The following is a 19192-nucleotide window of genomic DNA, read 5'->3' as shown; positions in this document are numbered from 1 at the left end:
CACGCAGAGTCAGGGCACTATTTCTAAAAGAAAAAGAAAAATAAAAAAAAGTGTTTATTGTAGACAATAATACAAACAGGTACTAGTCCGCTTCTAACCCAGTGTCCACAGGACCCCAAGGCGGTGCAGTTTTACTTCTTTCATTAAAAACGGCAGCTTCAACCTTGAGGATCCGCTGGCAGTAATGCCGGCTAAGGAAGCGAATCTCCCTGGCTGGGCTGAGAAGTTCAAGGTGATCTCAGGTCAGCAGGAAGTCTTATGCTGTTCATGAAGCCTTGGCTTTTTGGCGCTGGGTTCCCCATAGCAGAATGGAGATGCATAGCGTGATGGAGCCCAGAATCCCAAAGAACATAAGCATGGGGAAGGAGCCCTGTGATTAACAAGCAGATGTCACATCACACACAGGGCTACATTCTAACATCTAGTGCTTTCCTAATAACCTCTCCCGATCTTGGGCAATTCCCCTGGAGTTTCCCTCACTAGATAACTGGCGTCTGTCTTTGTCTTGTCTTTCTGACGGGTTCTTGCCTAAAGCATTCCCTTATCCCTAAAAGATCCAATTCCTCACCTGCCGTATACACTTGTATCCCTGGAAACCATCAGGGCAAACACACTTCAAAAGCCCAGGACCATCAGGTGCACAAGATCCATTCTCAGGACACATTTCTGGTGAGCCAGAGAAAAAGAGAGACCATCACTAGAGTACACATCCTGATCTCTGATCTCAGAAGTTAAAGAGTCGAGTCTGGTTAATACTAGAATGAGAGAAAATCACTGGATTTCATTATTTTTTCTAGAACATCTGCTTCAACTTAGATTCTCTTAATTATTTCTAGGTCCAAAGTAGAGGAAATAAAATTACAAATAATCAAAATGTAACAATAATAATTATTAAGACCTTCACTTTCCAAGGGTCTAGAGTCCCAAAACTCTGGAAAAAAAGGCACCTAAGCTTCTTTCTAAAGTCGAGAAAAAAGCGAGGAAAAGGATTTCTTGGAAGGGTGGACATAAGAAGGCATACCTGGGATTCTGGTGCTATTGCAAAGGTCCTTTTGCCCTTGGCAAATTTGATTGTCAACATAAGAGGTAATACTTTCCCAGGCATTAATACCTCCGGGACAGGTGGCATCTTGTGGCAGTATCCTGAAGATAACAAAGGTGGTCATAATGTGCGGCTGGAGGGACTAGGAGTGCAGCATATTTAACAATGCACGAGGCCAAGGTTCATGAAGTCTCCAACACACACACACACACACTCTCAAAGTTGCTGAGTTCTTCCCCACTCTACTACTCACAGAGTCTGGAGCAGGGTAAAGCCACGGAAGGTGTTGGTTAAGTTGTCCTTGAGAGGATTAGCTTGAAGGTCTCTGCAAAGCACATAAAGTTAGTACTCTGCTCAGAAAAGCACACTACCTTCATACATGCTTTATTGGACTGTTCAATCCTTACACTGAATTGTACAGGCTTAGACACTATAATATTCATCTACTTTTCTAAGAGTTCATCTCTAACGACTTACCCATTACCTATTTACCCTCTGGGCAGAAAGGAACCTAACCACTTACATGATAACAGCAGTAAGAGCTTGGGTAAAGTTTGGACCAGGATCCTTCAGGGAACAGTTCTGGAGATCCAGCCTGAAAGAAATAAGGTAATTAGTATAACTATGTCTCTTTTCCATCCATGGCAAGGTTTGTATTTGATTGTGTAAACATGCCCCTCCCATTTAAGTTACTATCAATGGAACAGCATTATATTTAGAATTACAAGTGAAGTGCTATGGTAGTAGACATTGTACTCGTGTATTATCCAGTCTAGTTAACACTAGCTACATGTGAGTACCTTAGTTTACCAAAAAGTTCAGTGTTTCATCCCCTCAGTCACATTTCAAATACTTATGAAATACATTCCTGGCTACTATGTTGATCAGTAGAGGTATAGAAGATTCCATCTCTTGGGCCACACTGTTCTAATCAGTATATCTATGTGCTGTGCATATATTAGAAGAAAGTTCATATTTTTGGCTAGATTAGTAAACTTCGTATTATGATTCTCAGAGTTAGGTTTTTTTATTGTTGCTACTGGGGACTGAACCCAGGGCCTCATGCATTCTAGGCAAGTACTCTATCATTGAGCCACAGCCACAGTTCCACAGATTTTGTTTTGTTTGATTATCACTGTATAACCCAGGCTAGTCTTGAACTTGTGATAATCCTCCTGCCTCAGTCTCTCAAGTGCTGGAATTATATCATCCCATCTCCACTAAAATATTTATTTATTTATTTATTTATTTATTCATTTATTTATTTGTGTGTGTGTATTTTTCTTGTTGTTTTTCGAGACAGGGTCTTGTTCCCTAAATCAAACTCACAGAGATCTACCTGCCTCTGCCTCTTGAGTGCTGGGATTAAAGGTATGCATCACCACATGTGGCCTATTTATTTACTTATTTTGAGACAAAGTTACAACGTAACCCAGGGTAGCCTAAAACTCACTATGTAGCTGAGGGTGACCTTGAACTCCTAAGAACCGGGTTTCGGCACCATCTGATAGATAAAAAGTAGCTAGGACAAATAGGGTTGATCTAGGGAAGCACCAGGACACAGATAAAACTCCATCAGAAAAGAGTTTATTAGCAAAGGAACACATGGGAAAGATTCCCTTCCAGGCAGGGAAAATATCTGCCCAGGTAGTGAGCTGAGGTCTTTTTTAAGGGAGGAGGCTTCTGCTTCCTATAGAAGGCGGGAAGATGTTTTTTTTTTTTTTTTTTTTTAAGTTAGGCATGGGGGGGGTGGGACTGTTAAAACCTGTTGTCTTTAGAGATCAAAGGGGAAGCCTGCTGTGTTGGCCAAACAGTGGAGAAAAGTCTGCTTCTCTAGACTTCAAAGACAGGGTGCTTATCAGCTCAGTTCCCTTTTCTCAGGAGCTTGAGAAGTCCCTGAGACCCTGCTGGTGAGGGGGCAAGGCTATCTGAACCTTAACAGAAATTACAGATGCATATCACTAGGTCCAGCCACAGAGATTTTTACATTGGAAAAAAAAAGCAAATTATTTAAAAGTTTTTTCCAAATGCATTTCCTATAACAAACTAATTGTAAACTCCTGTATATTAAGGACCATAGAAGAATTTTTCTTCATTTACTGAGTTAAGAGTAGAGGCTGGCTGGGTATGGTGGTACACACCTTAAGTTTCAGCACTCAGGAGGCAGAGACAGGCAGATCTCTGTGAGTTCAAGGACAGCCTGGTCTATATATAGTGAGTTCAGGTCAGCTGGGACTACAGGGAATCAAAAAAAAAAAAAAAAAAAAAAAAAAAAAAAAGTAGCGGCTGGAGAGATAGCTCAGCTAAGAGCACTGCTGCTCTTCCAGAGGACCTAGGTTCAAGTTCCAACACCCGAATAGTAGCTAACAACCAATCTATAAATCTAGTTCGGGGGGATCCAACACCCTCTTCTGGTCTCTGTGGGTGTATGGGTGCACTTACATACATTCAGGAAATACACTCATACATATAAAAGAAAAATAAGTAATTTTTTTAAAAAATTCAAAACAAACTGCAACAGTATAAAATATATAACTTGCTGGGTGTGGTGGTGCACAGCACTTGGGAGGCAGAAACCGGAGGCTCTCTGTGAGTTCCAAGCTAGCCTGGTCTACATATCAAGTTTCAGATCAGAAAGAGCTACATAGTGAGATACTATCTCAAAAACCTAACCAACCAACCAACAAAGACAAAAAAAAAAGGAGCAAAACAAGCCAAACAAACCAAAAAGGGCTGAGGATATAGTTTAGTGGTAGGGTACTTGAGTAGCATGCACAGGGTCCTAGGTTTAGTCCCTAACACTTAAATAAATAAGTTATAGAAAATGTATCCTAATAAAAAAATCATCCAAAGACCTGATTATAAAACTATTTTAAAACGCTATAAAAGATCTATAAAATTGGCCAAAACTGACTCCTAAGAAGTGTCATCCAGGAAGAACCATAAGATCATTTACCTAGAAAAAAAATGCTATAACAAATTTAAAAGTTATAGAATCAAGCGTTAGATGCCTCCAGGTAGGCACCAGTATTTATCCCCAAAGCCAATTAAAACCCTGTAGACTCTGGTGTGGGAACTCTTGAGTATCTAAGGATGTCTCCTCGCTCACCCCAAGATGGTGCCCTTCTCATTCATGCAGCAGCGGCCCTTCATTAACTCCGATGTCTTCTTACAATAAACAGCTATTCTGGACAAATTTTGCACACTTCCCGGGCACTGAGTGCATATCTGCAGAAGAGAAATAAACCTTATCAAGACTAGAAAGAAAAAAGAAAAACAAGAACAAACAAGGATCAAGAGCTAATTGTCAGTACATTCTCCGGAATTCCTGTAGCACAGGGCAGAAAAGTGGCTTTTATAGGTCTAGACTAGAAGTCATTTCTCCTCTTACAGCCGGGAGCCAAATCAGCGCACCAGACTGTCAGTACAAATCCTCGCCTAGACTCTCCCGTCTTTGAGTCACTACACGCCATGTGCTAAGGACTTTCAACCTGACAGCCACGGGTTGGCAAGTGTTAAAGGACTGCAGGTACACAAAGAACTCAAGCATCCTAGGAAATGCACCATGTAAAAGGCATTCGTGCACCGACAGCTTGCTGAAGAGCCAGAGGACTCATCAGTGGGAAGAACAATGTAAAGTTATTCAAAGATTAAGGAGCGAGGAGATCAAATTTCAAAGGTCTCTGAACGTGGGCAGGGTGAGGGCGCCAGACGCCCGCGCGGCGTTGAGTACTGGGGAGCGCGATCCTGTAAGGACAGGAATCCGAGCTGGCCGGCGAGGGCACGGCCGCAGCGAGCTCGACAGCAGGCAATAACCCGATATCAGCCCGATCGCAACTTTTCTTCTGTACCTCAGGGAGAGCCAGAGCCCTTTCCACTCCCAGAGTCAAGAGCAAGACAGCAGCCCAGGGTACTGGGCTCACAGAACTGCCAGGCTCCCGAGACGCCATTTTCCCTTGGATTCAACCTTCTTGACAGCTCGCGAGAGGTGAGCGCGAGGCTCCGCCCCCTGAGAACCACACCTCCGCCTGAAGGCGTGGCCTAATCTTAAAGGTCCTGTCGCTCCAATCGCCCTAGCGCAGTTGCCTGGAGGCGTGGCTTAATTCGGCTTCAGGTGGCTGTTGCTAGCGGAGATCCCGCGCTCCTCTCGGCGCCGCCCTGTCCTCGTTCTGTATGGACAGACCCACCCCCGTCTCCACTTCTCCCTGTAGCGCAGGCTTTCCGGCTCCCAGCTCAGTTCCTTGGAGCCGACGGCAAGCTGCGTCAGCTTCGCGGGGACTCCCAGGTCACGCCTCTGCAGAGGCCCGGGGCCGTTCCATCCGCCCTCAATAAACATGGCGGTGCGGCCACCGGGCGGGCAGGGGGCGGGGCCCCGCTGTCACCCGGTCCGCGCGTTGGGAGCCTGGCTAGCCAGCAACCCACGTGTGGAGATCCCGCAGGTGGGCCGGGCGGGGCCGGGCGGGGCGGGGTGTGGGCCCGGTAGAGCGGCTGGGTTAAGCCGCCTCCGGGCAGGGCGCTGCGAGCCGCCCACCATGTGGGCTTTGATCTTAAGTACTGGCGCGAGCTGGTGGGGTCAACTCGTGTGGAGAGCAGGGAAAAGGTGAACTGTGAGGATAAGGTCCTGGAGGAGCGAAGATCGAGGGCCGAAGGGCAAACGCCGGCGGGAGGACTCGAGTCTGGGAACGCCTCGGATACTCAGTACCCTTCACCTTACTTCTGCGCAGCCTTCCGGAGCCCGGCGGGAAGGCAAAGCCAGGTAGATACTTCCCTAACTGGTGTTCTTTTGCAGAAAAAGAGCGATGCTGATTCGGGAAAGAATGGAGGGACTTTCCTAGCGCCGGAGGAGCCACGGACCAAGGCAAGGTAGCGCTTCCCCGGAGTGGCAGGAGTCCTGAAGGACGCCGAGACCTCTCGGCTCACCCAAGCCCACAATGGTGCTTTTGGTGAGAGCCCCTCCAAAGCTAAAGCTCATCAAAGACAACCAAAGTTCATCTCAGAGTTCATCCAGGCTTCCTTCCCACAGGTTCCAAGTATCTGGCAACTTTAATTTTAATGGGAAACCCCAAGCCTCTCAGGCCTTGAGGAATTTTCAGCGCAAGACAGATTTGGAGGGGATCTTTCGGTGGTGATTGGTCCTGCAAGGACCCCTCTCTTTAGGCTTCAGAGGGGTGGGTGAGGCTCATAGAGTGCTTGCCTAACTGAGTTCAGTCCCCAGCACCCCTCAAAGTAACCAGGGGTAAGCTGGCTAGTTAGATTAGCCCAGTCTGCCACATGGTTCAGTGAGAGGCCCTGCCTCGAATAAAGTGGGGAGTGATCAAGGAAGATACCTGACATCAACCTGTGTACTCCACATGCTCACAGATCTACACACATCTGCAAGCATATTTGCATATGCAAAGGGAAAAAAGGAAAGGTGCGGGGCATGGTAGCACACACCTTTAATCCCAGCACTTGGGAGGCAGAGGCAGGTGGATCGCTGAGTTCAAGGCCAACCTGGTCTACATAGTGAGTTCCAGGCCAGCTGGGGCTACAGGGAGACTGTCTCAAAAAGACAAAAAAAGAAAAAAAGGAAAGGTTACTTGTGTTACTGGGCCTTTATGTACTTATATGTGAAATGAGGGACTTGTAAGCGTGATCTAATAAGATTTCTTTGAGCTTTGAAATAGTATAATCCCATTGCTGTTCTTTTGAGAACTGTGGTATATTCTTGAATGTGTAGGGTTAGAAAAGTAACTTTCCAGTCTTGGCAATTCCTTTCTAGTTCTCTGTAGCACACAGGGTGCCAAGAGTGATTTAGGCTGAAAGCCTAATCCATCTAAGAATGCTATTGAGTGTGAGCACTCTGCTCCCCAGTGTGGACCTTCTAGGGCTGAGTTGGGGGCTTATAAGATGATAAGGGTCATTTGAATCACAGCAATTGGTTCCTTGAAGAGGCCAGAATAAATAGCTTCTATGCTTTTCCCTAACTCCGATTTCTGCTCTCTCCTCAGCTGCTTGTAGAACCAGACCCTCTCCCTCTGCCCAGTTTCAGGTGACACAGCCTCAGAACAGGGATTGCTTCTCCAGGTAGGTCTCTGCTCCTAGCTGGATGGTATCACTCTGCTGCTGTGCCCCTTACTTTACCAGCTCTCTGACTGGGTGTCTTCTTTCCAAAGGGATTCTGAAATCCTAACTTTGAATCTCTGGCTCCTGTACCTTTGAATCTCTGGCTCCCTGTTGCCTTGTCTGTCTTACTTTTGAACCTCACCACTCTTGCTAGGTCCACTGTTGACTGGTGTGGCAAGTAGAGCCTAAGAGATGAGTGACAGGGCTTCTTTAGTGTCGTTGGGGATGTTAGGAAAGGGGTACAACGGTTGATCTGCTCATGCCTTGAATGGGACTTGGGGCTTTCATGAAGGCAAACTCACTGGTGGTTGGTGTTATGGGGGTCCATGACACGGAGGGTCATGAGAGGTAGAACTGAGGCCACGGGTAATAGGGGAAAACTTGCTGTTATTAGTCTCCATTTCTTCTTCCCTGCTGGGCTGTGGCGCCAGGCTGGGCTCTGCTGGCTCAGTACATTGTAGTGACTGGGTCTGTGCCTACAAATGGAGGCCAGGGATTCTAAGAAAAAACATAGACTAGAGTTGATTTTTATTTTACTACTTGGGTGGAAACTGAAGAATATTCTTGAATTTCATAGCTTTGCACATTCAAGGTTCTGGTCAAATTACTATCTCCTGACTGTTTCATTCTGTTTTTTTCTCTCTCTGGTTCTCCCTAACCATCCCACCCAGTGCCTTGTTGGCATTCACCATTGTGCTAGCTGGCCTTAAGTCTGATGACCATGACATGTTCAAGGCCTGTGGGTGGACAGCCATGAGGACAGGGTATGCTTGACCCTTAGCAAGGTGACTTCTTAGCCAGGCATGGTGGTGTACACCTTTAATCCAGCACTCTGGGATGCAAAGGCAGATAGATCTGTGAGACCAAGGCCAGCCTGGTCTACATAGTGAGTTCCAGGCCAGCTGGGCCTACAGGGAGACCCTGTCTCAAAGACCAAAAAAACCACAAAAAACAAAAAAACAAACCACAAATGGTGACTTCTTGCAGCTCTCCCTGAACCATGTCACTGAGTGGAAGAGGAAGGCTGTGAGCCTGGACTGAGCCAGGAACCAGTTGGGAGCCACTTGCTTCTACCTGCTCAGCTGAGTCAGAACCAAAGAGTACCAAGTGGCTGCAGAGCACAGACGCAGTGAGGATGACTGTGGGGGAGAGCACCTCAGCTCCCTTCCACCCAACCTCAGACACGAGCACAGTCACCTCCACCTTTTCTATTGTGGACTATGTGGTATTTGGCCTGTTGCTGCTTCTTTCCCTGGTCATTGGGCTCTATCATGCTTGCCGTGGCTGGGGCCACCATACCGTTGGTGAGCTGCTGTTGGCAGACCGAAAAATGGGCTGCCTTCCTGTGGCACTGTCCCTGCTGGCCACCTTTCAGTCTGCAGTAGCCATCCTGGGGGGGCCAGCTGAGATCTACCAATTTGGAACCCAGTATTGGTTCCTGGGGTGTTCCTACTTCCTCGGGCTACTGATCCCTGCTCACATCTTTATCCCCGTCTTCTACCGCTTGCATCTTACCAGTGCCTATGAGGTAAGCAGAGAAAGAGGAAGTCCAGGGCCAGTAGTGGAGAAGAGGCTAGGGTATATAAGAGAGCTAGGACGCTGGACACTACCACCTAAGAATAAGAAGAGTGTGATGAATGACAAGACAACTGCCCCAAGTTTCTCAGTTCTTCCTGGGAGGGGTTAGAGCTAGGGGAGGAGCAGGAAGGTGCTAGATCTAGGGGGTCCAGAGTGGATATGCTTTAGATAACCCCTCATGTTCCTGGGTCTCTTGTGTGTTGTGAGGGTTGCAGTCAGGAGGAATGCCATACCTTTTATTCTGTTTCTGTCCAGTACCTGGAGCTCCGCTTTAATAAAGCAGTGCGAATTTGTGGAACTGTGACCTTCATCTTTCAGATGGTAAGTAGAATGTGATAGAAACTGAGCCTGGGGAAGGGGAGGGAGGTAGAGCTTTCCCTGCTCCCAAAATGGCAGGATTGAAATTCCTACAAGTGGCAGTGTGGTCAAGCCCCTCATGGTATCTTGTTGCCCATCTTATCTGATGCCACTACAGAATGGTAGTGGTGGCCATCCAGACTTTGGGAGAAGGGCAAGGGATGTGAGCCTAGGCATAGGAAAGCCTTGGGGATGTTCGAGCTGGGGCCCATCATTCACTCTTTTCGCCTGCATCTCCTCCACTTCACATCCTTTCCCACATCTTACAGGTGATCTACATGGGGGTTGCACTCTATGCGCCATCCTTGGCCCTCAATGCAGGTGAGGAGTCATAGCCCCTGACTTCTGGCCTTGGTAGTCTGGGAAGATGCCTTTGGAAGGGGGTGGAGAGAGGGTGGTGTGCCAGGAAGAATCTGACCTTCAAGAGAAGTTGATTCATTGCCTGGATTCTTGGCTTGGTCTCTATCAAAGGTAGAAGTAGACTTGGTTTGCCTCACTTGAAGGCTGATCAAACATTACCATGCCACGCCTGAACTGGTTAATCAACCCTTTTTGATGCAGACATTTTTGCCTATCATGGTGAATAATTTATTTCATTTTTAATGAGTGATTGCTTCATTTTGGACCCTCACCAGGATTTCTCTGAATTTTCCATTGGAAAACTTCACAGAGATAGGAATGTGACTTGTATCTATTTACAGTGACTGGCTTTGATTTGTGGCTGTCAGTGCTGGCCCTAGGCATTGTCTGCAACATCTATACTGCACTGGTATGTGTGATGTTTCTTGGAGGGATGGAAGGAAAAAAGGGATACCATAAGACTAAAGATGAGAAGGCTGGGTGTGGTGATGCAGGCCTTTAATCCCAGCACTCCAGAGGCAGAGGCAGGTGGATCTCTGAGATTGAGGCCAACCGGTTTACATTATAACTTCCAGGTCAGCTGGGGCTACAGGGAGACATGGTTTCAAAAAAGCATTAAAAAAAAATAAGAATAGAGATAAGAAATGGGTTGGGATGTTCTGTGTGATATACACACACATAGAAAATCAACAAATTAAAAAATGAATTATATTTGAGGAGGAAGCATAAAAATTTACATCATGTTAATTAGATAAACATTACCATTGAAATCTACCCAATGACTTTGTAGACATAACACAGGTGCCAAGGATCCGAAGTGCAACTGATACATATAGATTAGATACATGTGCCAACATCTCAGTGTTACGAGCAAAAACAATAAGTCATTCTGTAAGAAACAGTACATTTTAAAATGAAATGGAGATCTTTTTTAAAGGTTAAAAACACATTCAATTTTATGTCTTATAGGGCTTATACTGAGTTCAATATTGTATAACTATATTAATTCAACAGCAAACCTAAAAATTTTATAGCCACTTTTGAAAGAGATGTATCTTTGCTCTGGAAACTGTTAATGAGTATATTAGAGCTGTAATAAAATGCTTCTAAAAAAAAAGAAAAAATAAAAGAAATCATTCTGTTAGGAAAAAAAATGGGATGGAATTCTAGGGTGATACAGGGTGAGGTGAGATTTAGTATTGGGTATAGGAGGCAGTTAGCCCGGGAAGGTAGAAGGTGGATGGGGATGACCCAACAGTCTCAGGGGTTATGCAGGGGCTTTGTTAAGTGGTATGATGTCCTTCTCAGTGGATGGTTTAGAAGACATTTGTGACAGATGTGCTCTTTTCCCTGCAGGGTGGGCTGAAAGCTGTCATCTGGACAGATGTGTTCCAAACACTGGTTATGTTCCTAGGGCAGCTGGTGGTCATCATTGTAGGATCAGCCAAAGTGGGTGGCTTGGGGAAAGTATGGGACGTGGCTTACCAGAATGACCGCATCTCTGGGATCAAGTAAGTATGTGCCTTCTCCTAACTGGCATTTCAGAGCCTGGTCTCAGGCCTTTAGTAAGCAGAGGACAAGTTCACAACACTTCATAAGGCAGAAAGCTCATACTGCAGAGGGTGATCATGGATGCCTGGCCTGTGTTTATGGAAGGTCTAGATGTTGCCTAGATGCATGCCTGAGATGAAGCTGGGCTTGGAGAAAAGGAATCCTCCCTCCTACTTGCTGAGCCATCTAGAATCTCTCCCAGCTCCTTGCCTTCTGCCATTCTGTTGGCCTAGTGCTGGTGGCTCTGCTCTACTCTCCACTGACCTCTCTTGCCAAGAGAATAAAGTAGGCACCTTATCTGGGGCTGTAGCAGTGACTGAGTGGTATCTGTTGCAGGCTGGATCCTGATCCCTTTGTGCGTCATACCTTCTGGACTTTGGCTTTCGGGGGCATCTTCATGATGCTCTCCTTGTATGGAGTGAACCAGGCTCAGGTGCAGCGCTACCTCAGTTCCCACACGGAGAGGGCTGCTGTGCTGTAAGTGCAGAGACAGGAAGTATTGGAGCAAGGACTTGGGAAGGGATTCCCTAGAGGCAGTGGGGTGGGACAGGATCCCCATAGGTGCACACTCCCTCTTAGGGGTCTTTCTGGAGGCTTAGGAGGGCATGCCTAAGAGTGTTGATGCCACCTTTCCTTTGGCACTGGTCTCTTGTAGCTCCTGCTATGCAGTGTTCCCCTGCCAGCAGATAGCCCTCTGCATGAGCTGCCTCATCGGCCTGGTCATGTTTGCCTATTATAAGGAATATAATATGAGCCCCCAGCAGGAAAAGGCAGCACCTGACCAGGTGAGAAGGCTTCCCTGGCTCCTCCTTATGCTCCTAAAAAGCCAGTCTGGACCCCTAAACAGAGTATCTTGTGTAGCTGAATTGGGAAAATGGATGGAAGGTCTTCTCCCACTCTGAGCTTCCAGCAGTCCAGCATGTCAGATCCCAGTCCCCAGTATACCTGGTTAGTGCTCACCCTATTTGAGGGCAGGGACCTGCCTTTATCAATTCCCCACTGTGTACCACATGCTTATTGGGAACTGTCTCATATCTGGTCTCATCTAAGCCTCCCAGCAGAGTCATTTTACACAGAAGACAGGTTTGATGAGGTGTCTGAGAGCATGTTCTGCTCTTGCAGTTAGTACTCTACTTTGTGATGGACGTCCTGAAAGACATACCAGGCCTGCCTGGGCTCTTTGTAGCCTGCCTCTTCAGTGGATCTCTCAGGTACCCCCTTGTATAAGTTCCTCCAGGTATATTACACCTACCCCTGCTGGGATAGAGGGGAGGGATCTCCAAGTCTGTAGAGTCCTTGGTTCTGCCTCTCTTGACCCCAAGACCCAACACTACTTACCATCTTTTTTTTTTTTTTTTTGAGATAGGGTTTCCCTGTAGCCCCAGCTGACCTGGAACTCACTGTGTGTACCAGGCAGGCCTCAAACTCAGAGATCTGCCTGCTTCTGTCTCACAGGTGCTGGGATTAAAGGCATATGCCACCACGTTCAGGAAGCTTACCATCTTTTTCCTCCTTTCTAGCACCATATCCTCTGCGTTCAATTCACTGGCAACTGTTACAATGGAAGACCTAATACACCCCTGGTTCCCTGCCTTGTCTGAAACCCGGGCCATCATGCTTTCCAGGAGCCTTGGTGGGATTTTGCTTCTGCATATCTTAAGTCTTGTTCACTCTGAGATACACATACATTGACCATTGTCATGAGTCCGCTGTAGAGCATCTGCTTTATCCTGGGCTCAGCACATGCCTGATGAAGCACACAGCCTTCACCCTATGGCTGCTTATGTCCTAGCACATTGCTTGTGGGGAGAGTGGGAGCACACAGGGTCTGAGTCACATAGGAGTGATGACAGAGCAGAGAGCTGAGGCATGAGGTAATGGGCCTTTTCTTTCCAGGGACATAAAAGTGCCCCCCCTCTTTGTGTTTATTTACATTGGTTTCTTTCCTCCCTTCTGCTTCTCTGCAGCCTTTGGCTATGGGCTACTTTGTCTGGGAATGGCCTATATTTCATCTCATCTGGGACCTGTGCTACAGGTAATGACTATGGAGAGGAGAAAGCAATTTTTTTGTTTGGTTTTTTTTTGTCTTTTTGAGACAGGGTCTTCCTGTAGCCCCAGCTGTCCTGGAACTCACTATGTAGACCAGGCTAGCCTTGAATTCTCAGAGATCTGCCTGCCTCTGCCTCCCGAGTGCTGGGATTAAAGGCATGTGCCACCATGCCCGGCAAGAAAGCAATTTTTAATGGTTGGGGGGTGTTTGAAACAGGAAACAAGAAGACAGGTATTCTAAGAGGAATGGCCTGAGGGCAGGTATCAAATATCTATTGTATTTATTGTTTTTATTTTTACTTATTTATTTGGACAGGATCTTCCTGTAACCCTGCTGGGCAGCAACACTATGTAGGCCAGGCTGGCCTTGAACTCACAGATCTGCCTACCTTTGCCTCTGCCTTTAGTACTGTGACCGACTTGCAAATTCTTTTTAAAAAACTTTTTTATTGTGTGTGGAGACACACATGCCAGCACTTAAGCAGAGGTCAAAGGACAACTTTTGGGAGTTGGTTCTCTCCTTCTACCATGTGAGTCCCAGATACCAAACTCCAGTATCAGCCTTGGCAGCAAATACCTTTACCCCTTGAGCCATCTCACCAGCCCTATAAATTCTCCTTTGGTAAATGATAACTGAAATTGACCAAAAGACCCAACATCATTTTTATGATGTTGTCAGCACAGAGAGACCTAGGGCTCAGCCTCAGAACACAGAGCACATTCCGTCAGCCATTCCTGCCTTGGAAGAAATTGACAGCTGGTGACTGACTCTGGGCAGTGAGGCTGGGATCTCTGAGCCCATATTTTCTTTTCTCTTTTTCCTGCAACCCCAGGCAGCAATCAGCATCTTTGGCATGGTTGGAGGGCCACTGCTGGGACTCTTCTGCCTCGGGATGTTCTTTCCATGTGCCAATCCTCCTGTGAGTGACATCTGGCACTACAGCTATGTGGATGGGACTGGGATGGAAGAGCTTTCAGCAGGAGTGCTTGAGGTTGGTGTGAAGGTTTGGTGGCATTGACCTTCTGACAGATTTCACTGTGTTTCTGGGCAGGGAGCCATTGTGGGCCTGTTGGCTGGACTTATTATGGCCTTCTGGATCGGCATTGGGAGCATAGTGACCAGGTTGAGTTCTGCCGTGGTATCCCCTTCCCTTAATGAGTCGAGCTCCTTCCTGCCCAGCAATCTGACCATCACCACCGTGACCACCCTGATGCCTTCTACCACCCTCTCCAAGTGAGGCGGGGCACAATCTCCTTGGGGATAGTAGCTCAATTCTGAGGGATTTCATAAGGGCCTTGCTAAGGGATGGGCAACCAAATACCTTAGAGTAGAACTGGGTTGGGTCCTAAGATCTTGTAAATGGGTAGGTCTTGGTGACTGAGGAATGCCCTGCTAAGGCATTGCTTCTTGTTCTTATCCTTCTCTGCTCTCCCCAGGCCCACAGGACTGCAGCGGTTCTACTCCCTGTCCTATTTATGGTACAGTGCGCACAACTCCACGACAGTCATTGTAGTAGGCCTGATTGTCAGTCTGCTCACCGGTGAGGGTGTGGGATTGCTGCACAGAGAATTAAGGAAGGGCTGGGGCGGGGGGGTTGGTGACTTTGCAGTCTGGGGGAGGTGGGACCCTGATCTTGGGACACTTTGAATGTTAGTAACAGCCAGTCTTCCTTGCTGATATCAGTGAGTGGACTGGGGGGCTCAGACATTGGTGCAGGACGAGCAGGGGCTTGCTGCTTTGGGGGCCTTTTCAGAAAGAGACTCACAAGTGCTTTTGTCCTTAGGGGGCATGCGGGGCCGGTCCCTGAACCCCGGTACCATTTACCCTGTGATGCCAAAGCTCCTTTCACTCCTGCCCTTGTCCTGCCAGAAGTGGCTTTGTTGCAGAAGCCACTGCCAGGTGGGACTGATTGTCACATGATCCCCTCTTTTTCCTTCCCCCAAGAAGCCACCTACATTCCAGGTCTCCTACCATCCCCTGCTCCCCCTGCACTCCTCTATTATGCCTAAGCAAAGAGGGTTCCACAGTAGCCACTCGAGCCTCCCCATTGTGGTCCTTTGGCGTTGGGGGGGGCATTAGACTCTAGGGACCACAGCCTAGCCTGCCCTCCCCATCCCTGCTCTACCTGTCCTCTCCCACATTCACCAGCCTCACCACATCTGCTCTGTGTTCTCTAGGATGCCCCCATGATCTCCAACCTGTTTCCGGAGAAGATAAGGAATGGAGTGCTGCAGGACAGCAGAAACAAAGAGGAGGTGGCCGAGGATGGCCTTGTCCACCAGCCATGCAGCCCTACTTACATTGTTCAAGAGACCTCCCTGTGACCTGGCCTCACTGCAAAGCAGCAGCCAGGGGCCACTTTGAAGTGCAGGGATGAGTCCCTACATGTGTTCTGCAGAGTTGGGTTGGGATGACCTAGCCCACAACAAACGACTTTGTTCTTAAAGATTCTCACTTGCCATGAAAGCTGTCCAGTCTTGGACATATGAAGGTGAGACAGGGTTTTTCTTATCCCTTGCCAGTCTTTTCTCTTAAGGATCAGGTTTACAAAGGCACACAATTATGTCATAAGTTGGGAAATAAGTGAATATGCTGAGAAAACGATGGTGCTTCTGATTCAGTAGAACCAAGGTCCTTGGCGTGAAGAAAGACTGCACTTATAACTGCCCTGGGACCCACTTTGGCAGGATTGATCAGTTCCACCATTAAGCATGAAGCTTCCATGACCACCTGTTGATTGTCTCTGCCTCCCATGTCAGCCCTGATTCTTTCAGTTACAGTGGGCCCCTGTGATCATGTTCAGGTTGTTTATGACACCCAAGCCCCTCTTATCTGCCTACCTCCATTCTTGACAGGGAGGTTTTGGTGTTCCTGGGCCTTAGATATGTATGTTCATCTACTTTGTATAGTGGGGGAAAGTTTTCCACATCACAGATCCTGCCCTCTCCATCTCAGGTGGGCACTCAGAGACAGGGCAAATGTGAATTAAAGGAATCAGGGCCCTACCCAGGTCCTTATACAGTGTACAATCCTGAACTGAATCAGGCCACCCTGGTATCATTCTGTCATTTGTGCTCCTATTTCCTTTTGGAGTTTCTTCCTTATGTATTTTGTTCCTAGGGAATAAAAATTGCTGTTAGACCTAGAGTCTGGCCTCTGCTTTCCCCAGATCTGAGGGTTTAGCCTTGCTAAGACTGCCTCCCAAGGTGGTCAGTCATAGCTCATTCAGCTCAGGTTGGGACATGTGTCTTCTTCTGACCTCTACCCCAGGTTTTTATTTTCTAAAGAAAAAAGGTCTCACCAGGTGTGACACACACCTTTAATCCCAGCACTTGAGAGGCAGAGGCAGATGGATCTCTGTGAGTTAAAGGCCAGCCTGGTATACATAGTTCCAGGACAGCTGGGGCTACAGGAAGACCCTATCTCAAAAAGATTAAAAAAAAAAAAAATAGAGATGGGGTCTCAACCAAATGTAGAGTACTAGAACTTGGGGGCTGAGACAGGAGGATCACAAGTTGAAGGCCATCATTAGACCTTGTCTCAAAAGGCGGGTGTGTGTGTGTGTCTCATTGTTGCCTAGGGTACTACTGAGCTTCTCAAGTGATCTTCAGTCTCTGAAGTAACTAGACAACAAGTATGTGATACCTGACACCAAGTTGCCCCTCCTTCCCTTTTCCCTGCTGCCCAGCCAGGAGTGAGGAAGAACAAGGCTTATGCCCAAACAAAGACCCCAGTCACTCCCTGTCTCTAAGACCCACTGAGAGTGCCTAAAGAGCCTTAGCCTGCTGTTTCATTATTTGTTTTTAAAGCTTAAGGACTATTTTTATTAGAGTTTGAGAAAAGCAATAGGGCAGGCAAGCTGTAAATCTTGGTAGCTGCTGCAGGGAGGAGGGAATGGAGAAGAAAGTCATGCTTTCTGAGTAAGAGTCAGCAATGGAGGTCTACAAGAAACTAGAAAGATAGGAGGTGGGGATTCAGAAAAACAATGTCCAGAGTACCAGGGCAACCATGCCTAGGATTTTGGCCAGTGTCCGAAGAAAGAATAGGAAGAGAAAAGGAAAAGTCAACGCTTTTTGAGAGAGCTCAGAAAAATTGGTGGCTTAGTGATGAAGATCTTAACTGCCTTGAGGGAAGGGCTTCTGGTGTCTACATGTGTATTACCTCATTGAGGGGATAATTCTCATCTCCTTAGCACATCTTCAGGTAAATCAGCTTTTCTGAGAGGTGGTCTCCTGGCCAGATGATTGACAGGTCCAGTTTGATTAACTCCTAAGGAGGGGACAGATTAGAATATTATATCTACCCAGGGACAGTGGAGGGAGTCATATTATATTCTTTTAACAGGAAGAAGTAGCTTTCCTTTAGTGGACCTCAACATAAGCCTTAACATCACCTTCCTCCCTTTCATTGTTACTTTACATCTTAAAGAGGGGCAAGGCCGATTGTGAGAGAGGCACATCTTCAGTGACCTCCAGGCCTGCTAATGTGTAGCTGTATATCTACTTAGCATTCCTCTCCTCAGAAGTTCAGATCTTAAAATCATTTAGGAGATAGTCATCAAGTTAATCTGGCTACTTTCTGCTGAAATGGAACATGAAAGAGTTTAATGTCTCAACTCTTAATAACTTTCAGGCCTTGGAGGATGACCAAGGGGACCCTGATAGATAGAGCTAGATCACCACAGGGCCATTTGAGGGTGGTTTCGTACAATGAAGAGGTCATCTGGATCTCGTTTTAGCTTTTTCTTGGATCCCAGGTCCTTGGTTTTATAAGCTCAACTTTCATAATTTTAATATTTTCTCTGTTTTTTAAACCAAGGGTTTAGCTCTCTCTCTCTCTCTCTCTCTATCCCCAAGATACTCCTTGTTTCTGCTCTCTCTCTCTCTCTCTCTCTCTCTCTCTCTCTCTCTCTCTCGTTACCTTAAACTAAAAGCAGTCTTTTTGCCCCAGCTTCCCTCAGTACTGGAATCACAGGCATGGCTAATTTTTGTAAGTTTTGAGTCTTGTGGGGGTTTTGTTTCATCTTCTAAGAGTGCAAATATAGCTAAAATGCAACCATCTGAGATAAATGGAGCAGCTCTGAGATGCCAATAGTTGCACCTGGCATAGGGTTCTGGGATGATATAACAGGCTATTTTGCTGTAAAACTGATTTAGGTAAGGCTTTGCATGATTACCAATGAACCAAGGAGTTTAAAACTTTGGCAGATTGGTGGGGAAGGGCTCTGAACCAGTGAGCAGGGTCCTCAGCCCTCGGGGAGAGGGCTGCCAGGGAGGAGGCCAGATCTTGGTTTATTTATATGGTTTATTTTGATGTCAAGATCTCTGGTCTTGAACTGGATTTGTAGCTGAGGATGACCTTGAATGTAGAATCCTTTAGAATGCTGGAACTACATGTCCAAAAAAAAACCAAAGCTATTTTATGTGTATGAGTGTTTTGCCTGCATGTATGTAAGTGCAACACATGCATACAGTGCCCACAGAGGCCAGAAGAGGGAGTAGATCCCTGGAATTAGTTACAAACACACAGTTATAGAGCTGAACTCAGGTCATATGGAAGAGCAGCAAGTGCTCTTAACTACTGAGCTATTTACAGCCCCCAAATAAATCTTTTAAAAAAGATGCCTAATACAACTTTTTTATTATGTTAAAGTCCTATATTTGAGGTTTGATGCCATGCCTTTGATTCTCCTGTACCCCCTGAACCTCAGAAATGAGGGGTGCAGAGCTCAGACTCTTAAGAATCCAGGGGTAATCTTGGTGATGTCCAGTCATTGATTTCTGCTGTAACTTGAAATAGGTATCTCCCATTTCTGGTCTGCATAGAAATTCCCAGATTGTTGAGAAGACCCTGTCCCAGAGGCAGCTCGATCAGGGCACTTACCAGGAAACAAGTGGGTTTCCAGGCAGCCAGGGCTACATAAGACAAAAACAATTTAAAAAGAAAACGAGACTAGAGAGATGTCTTAGTGGTTAAAAGCACTGACTGCTCTTGCAGAGGACCAGGGTTTGCTTCTCAGTACATACATAACAAGCCAGGTGTGGGAACAAGCACACTTTTAACCTCAGTGCTTAGGAGGGAGGGAAGGAAATAGAATCTCTGAACTTGCAGGCTGCCAGCCTAGCCCAAAAGTAAGAGTTCCTGGTTCA

The 19192-nt window shown here is 46.8% G+C and overlaps 2 protein-coding genes across 8 annotated transcripts; one reads left to right on the top strand and one right to left on the bottom strand.

Moving 5' to 3' along the window:
• Positions 1-15: 15 nt before the first annotated feature.
• On the bottom strand, positions 16-5024 carry Atraid (all-trans retinoic acid induced differentiation factor). Its single transcript, XM_008835042.3, has 7 exons — positions 4894-5024; positions 4152-4270; positions 1566-1637; positions 1296-1367; positions 1022-1143; positions 569-666; positions 16-370 (listed from the first exon to the last, which is right to left on the bottom strand). The coding sequence occupies exons 1-7, from the start codon at positions 4990-4992 to the stop codon at positions 266-268; spliced, it is 687 nt and encodes a 228-aa protein (XP_008833264.1). The 5' UTR covers positions 4993-5024; the 3' UTR covers positions 16-265.
• On the top strand, positions 4905-16190 carry Slc5a6 (solute carrier family 5 member 6). Of its 7 annotated transcripts, none has more exons than XM_017798644.2 (18): positions 4905-5030; positions 5832-5905; positions 7033-7108; positions 8135-8675; positions 8981-9046; positions 9352-9403; positions 9784-9851; positions 10799-10953; positions 11330-11470; positions 11649-11778; positions 12116-12204; positions 12514-12626; positions 12961-13028; positions 13876-13962; positions 14095-14276; positions 14480-14583; positions 14827-14942; positions 15221-16190. In XM_017798644.2, exons 4-18 carry the CDS (start codon positions 8283-8285, stop codon positions 15365-15367), a joined length of 1911 nt encoding a protein of 636 aa, XP_017654133.1. In that variant the 5' UTR covers positions 4905-5030; positions 5832-5905; positions 7033-7108; positions 8135-8282; the 3' UTR covers positions 15368-16190. The 7 variants fall into 7 exon arrangements, with proteins under 7 accessions (XP_017654133.1, XP_008833259.1, XP_008833260.1 ...); XM_008835037.3 differs by lacking the exon at positions 4905-5030 and adding an exon at positions 5049-5481; XM_008835038.3 differs by lacking the exon at positions 4905-5030 and adding an exon at positions 5503-5740.
• Positions 16191-19192: the final 3002 nt, after the last annotated feature.

This window comes from Nannospalax galili, unplaced genomic scaffold (assembly GCF_000622305.1).
Source record: "Nannospalax galili isolate Female #2095 unplaced genomic scaffold, S.galili_v1.0 scaffold517, whole genome shotgun sequence".
NCBI lineage: Eukaryota > Metazoa > Chordata > Mammalia > Rodentia > Spalacidae > Nannospalax > Nannospalax galili.
This window is presented reverse-complemented; position numbering and strand designations above follow the sequence as displayed.

Excerpts from the sequence above, each read along its gene's own strand:
- Atraid (XM_008835042.3), bottom strand. The coding sequence starts at position 4,992 with ATGGCGTCTCGGGAGCCTGGCAGTTCTGTGAGCCCAGTACCCTGGGCT. Across the intron at positions 1,144-1,295 it reads TTTACCCTGCTCCAGACTCT|GATACTGCCACAAGATGCCA; the intron begins GTGAGTAGTAGA and ends TGTTATCTTCAG. Across the intron at positions 667-1,021 it reads CAATAGCACCAGAATCCCAG|AAATGTGTCCTGAGAATGGA; the intron begins GTATGCCTTCTT and ends CTGGCTCACCAG.
- Slc5a6 (XM_017798644.2), top strand. The coding sequence starts at position 8,283 with ATGACTGTGGGGGAGAGCACCTCAGCTCCCTTCCACCCAACCTCAGAC. Across the intron at positions 8,676-8,980 it reads ATCTTACCAGTGCCTATGAG|TACCTGGAGCTCCGCTTTAA; the intron begins GTAAGCAGAGAA and ends GTTTCTGTCCAG. Across the intron at positions 9,404-9,783 it reads ATCCTTGGCCCTCAATGCAG|TGACTGGCTTTGATTTGTGG; the intron begins GTGAGGAGTCAT and ends ATCTATTTACAG.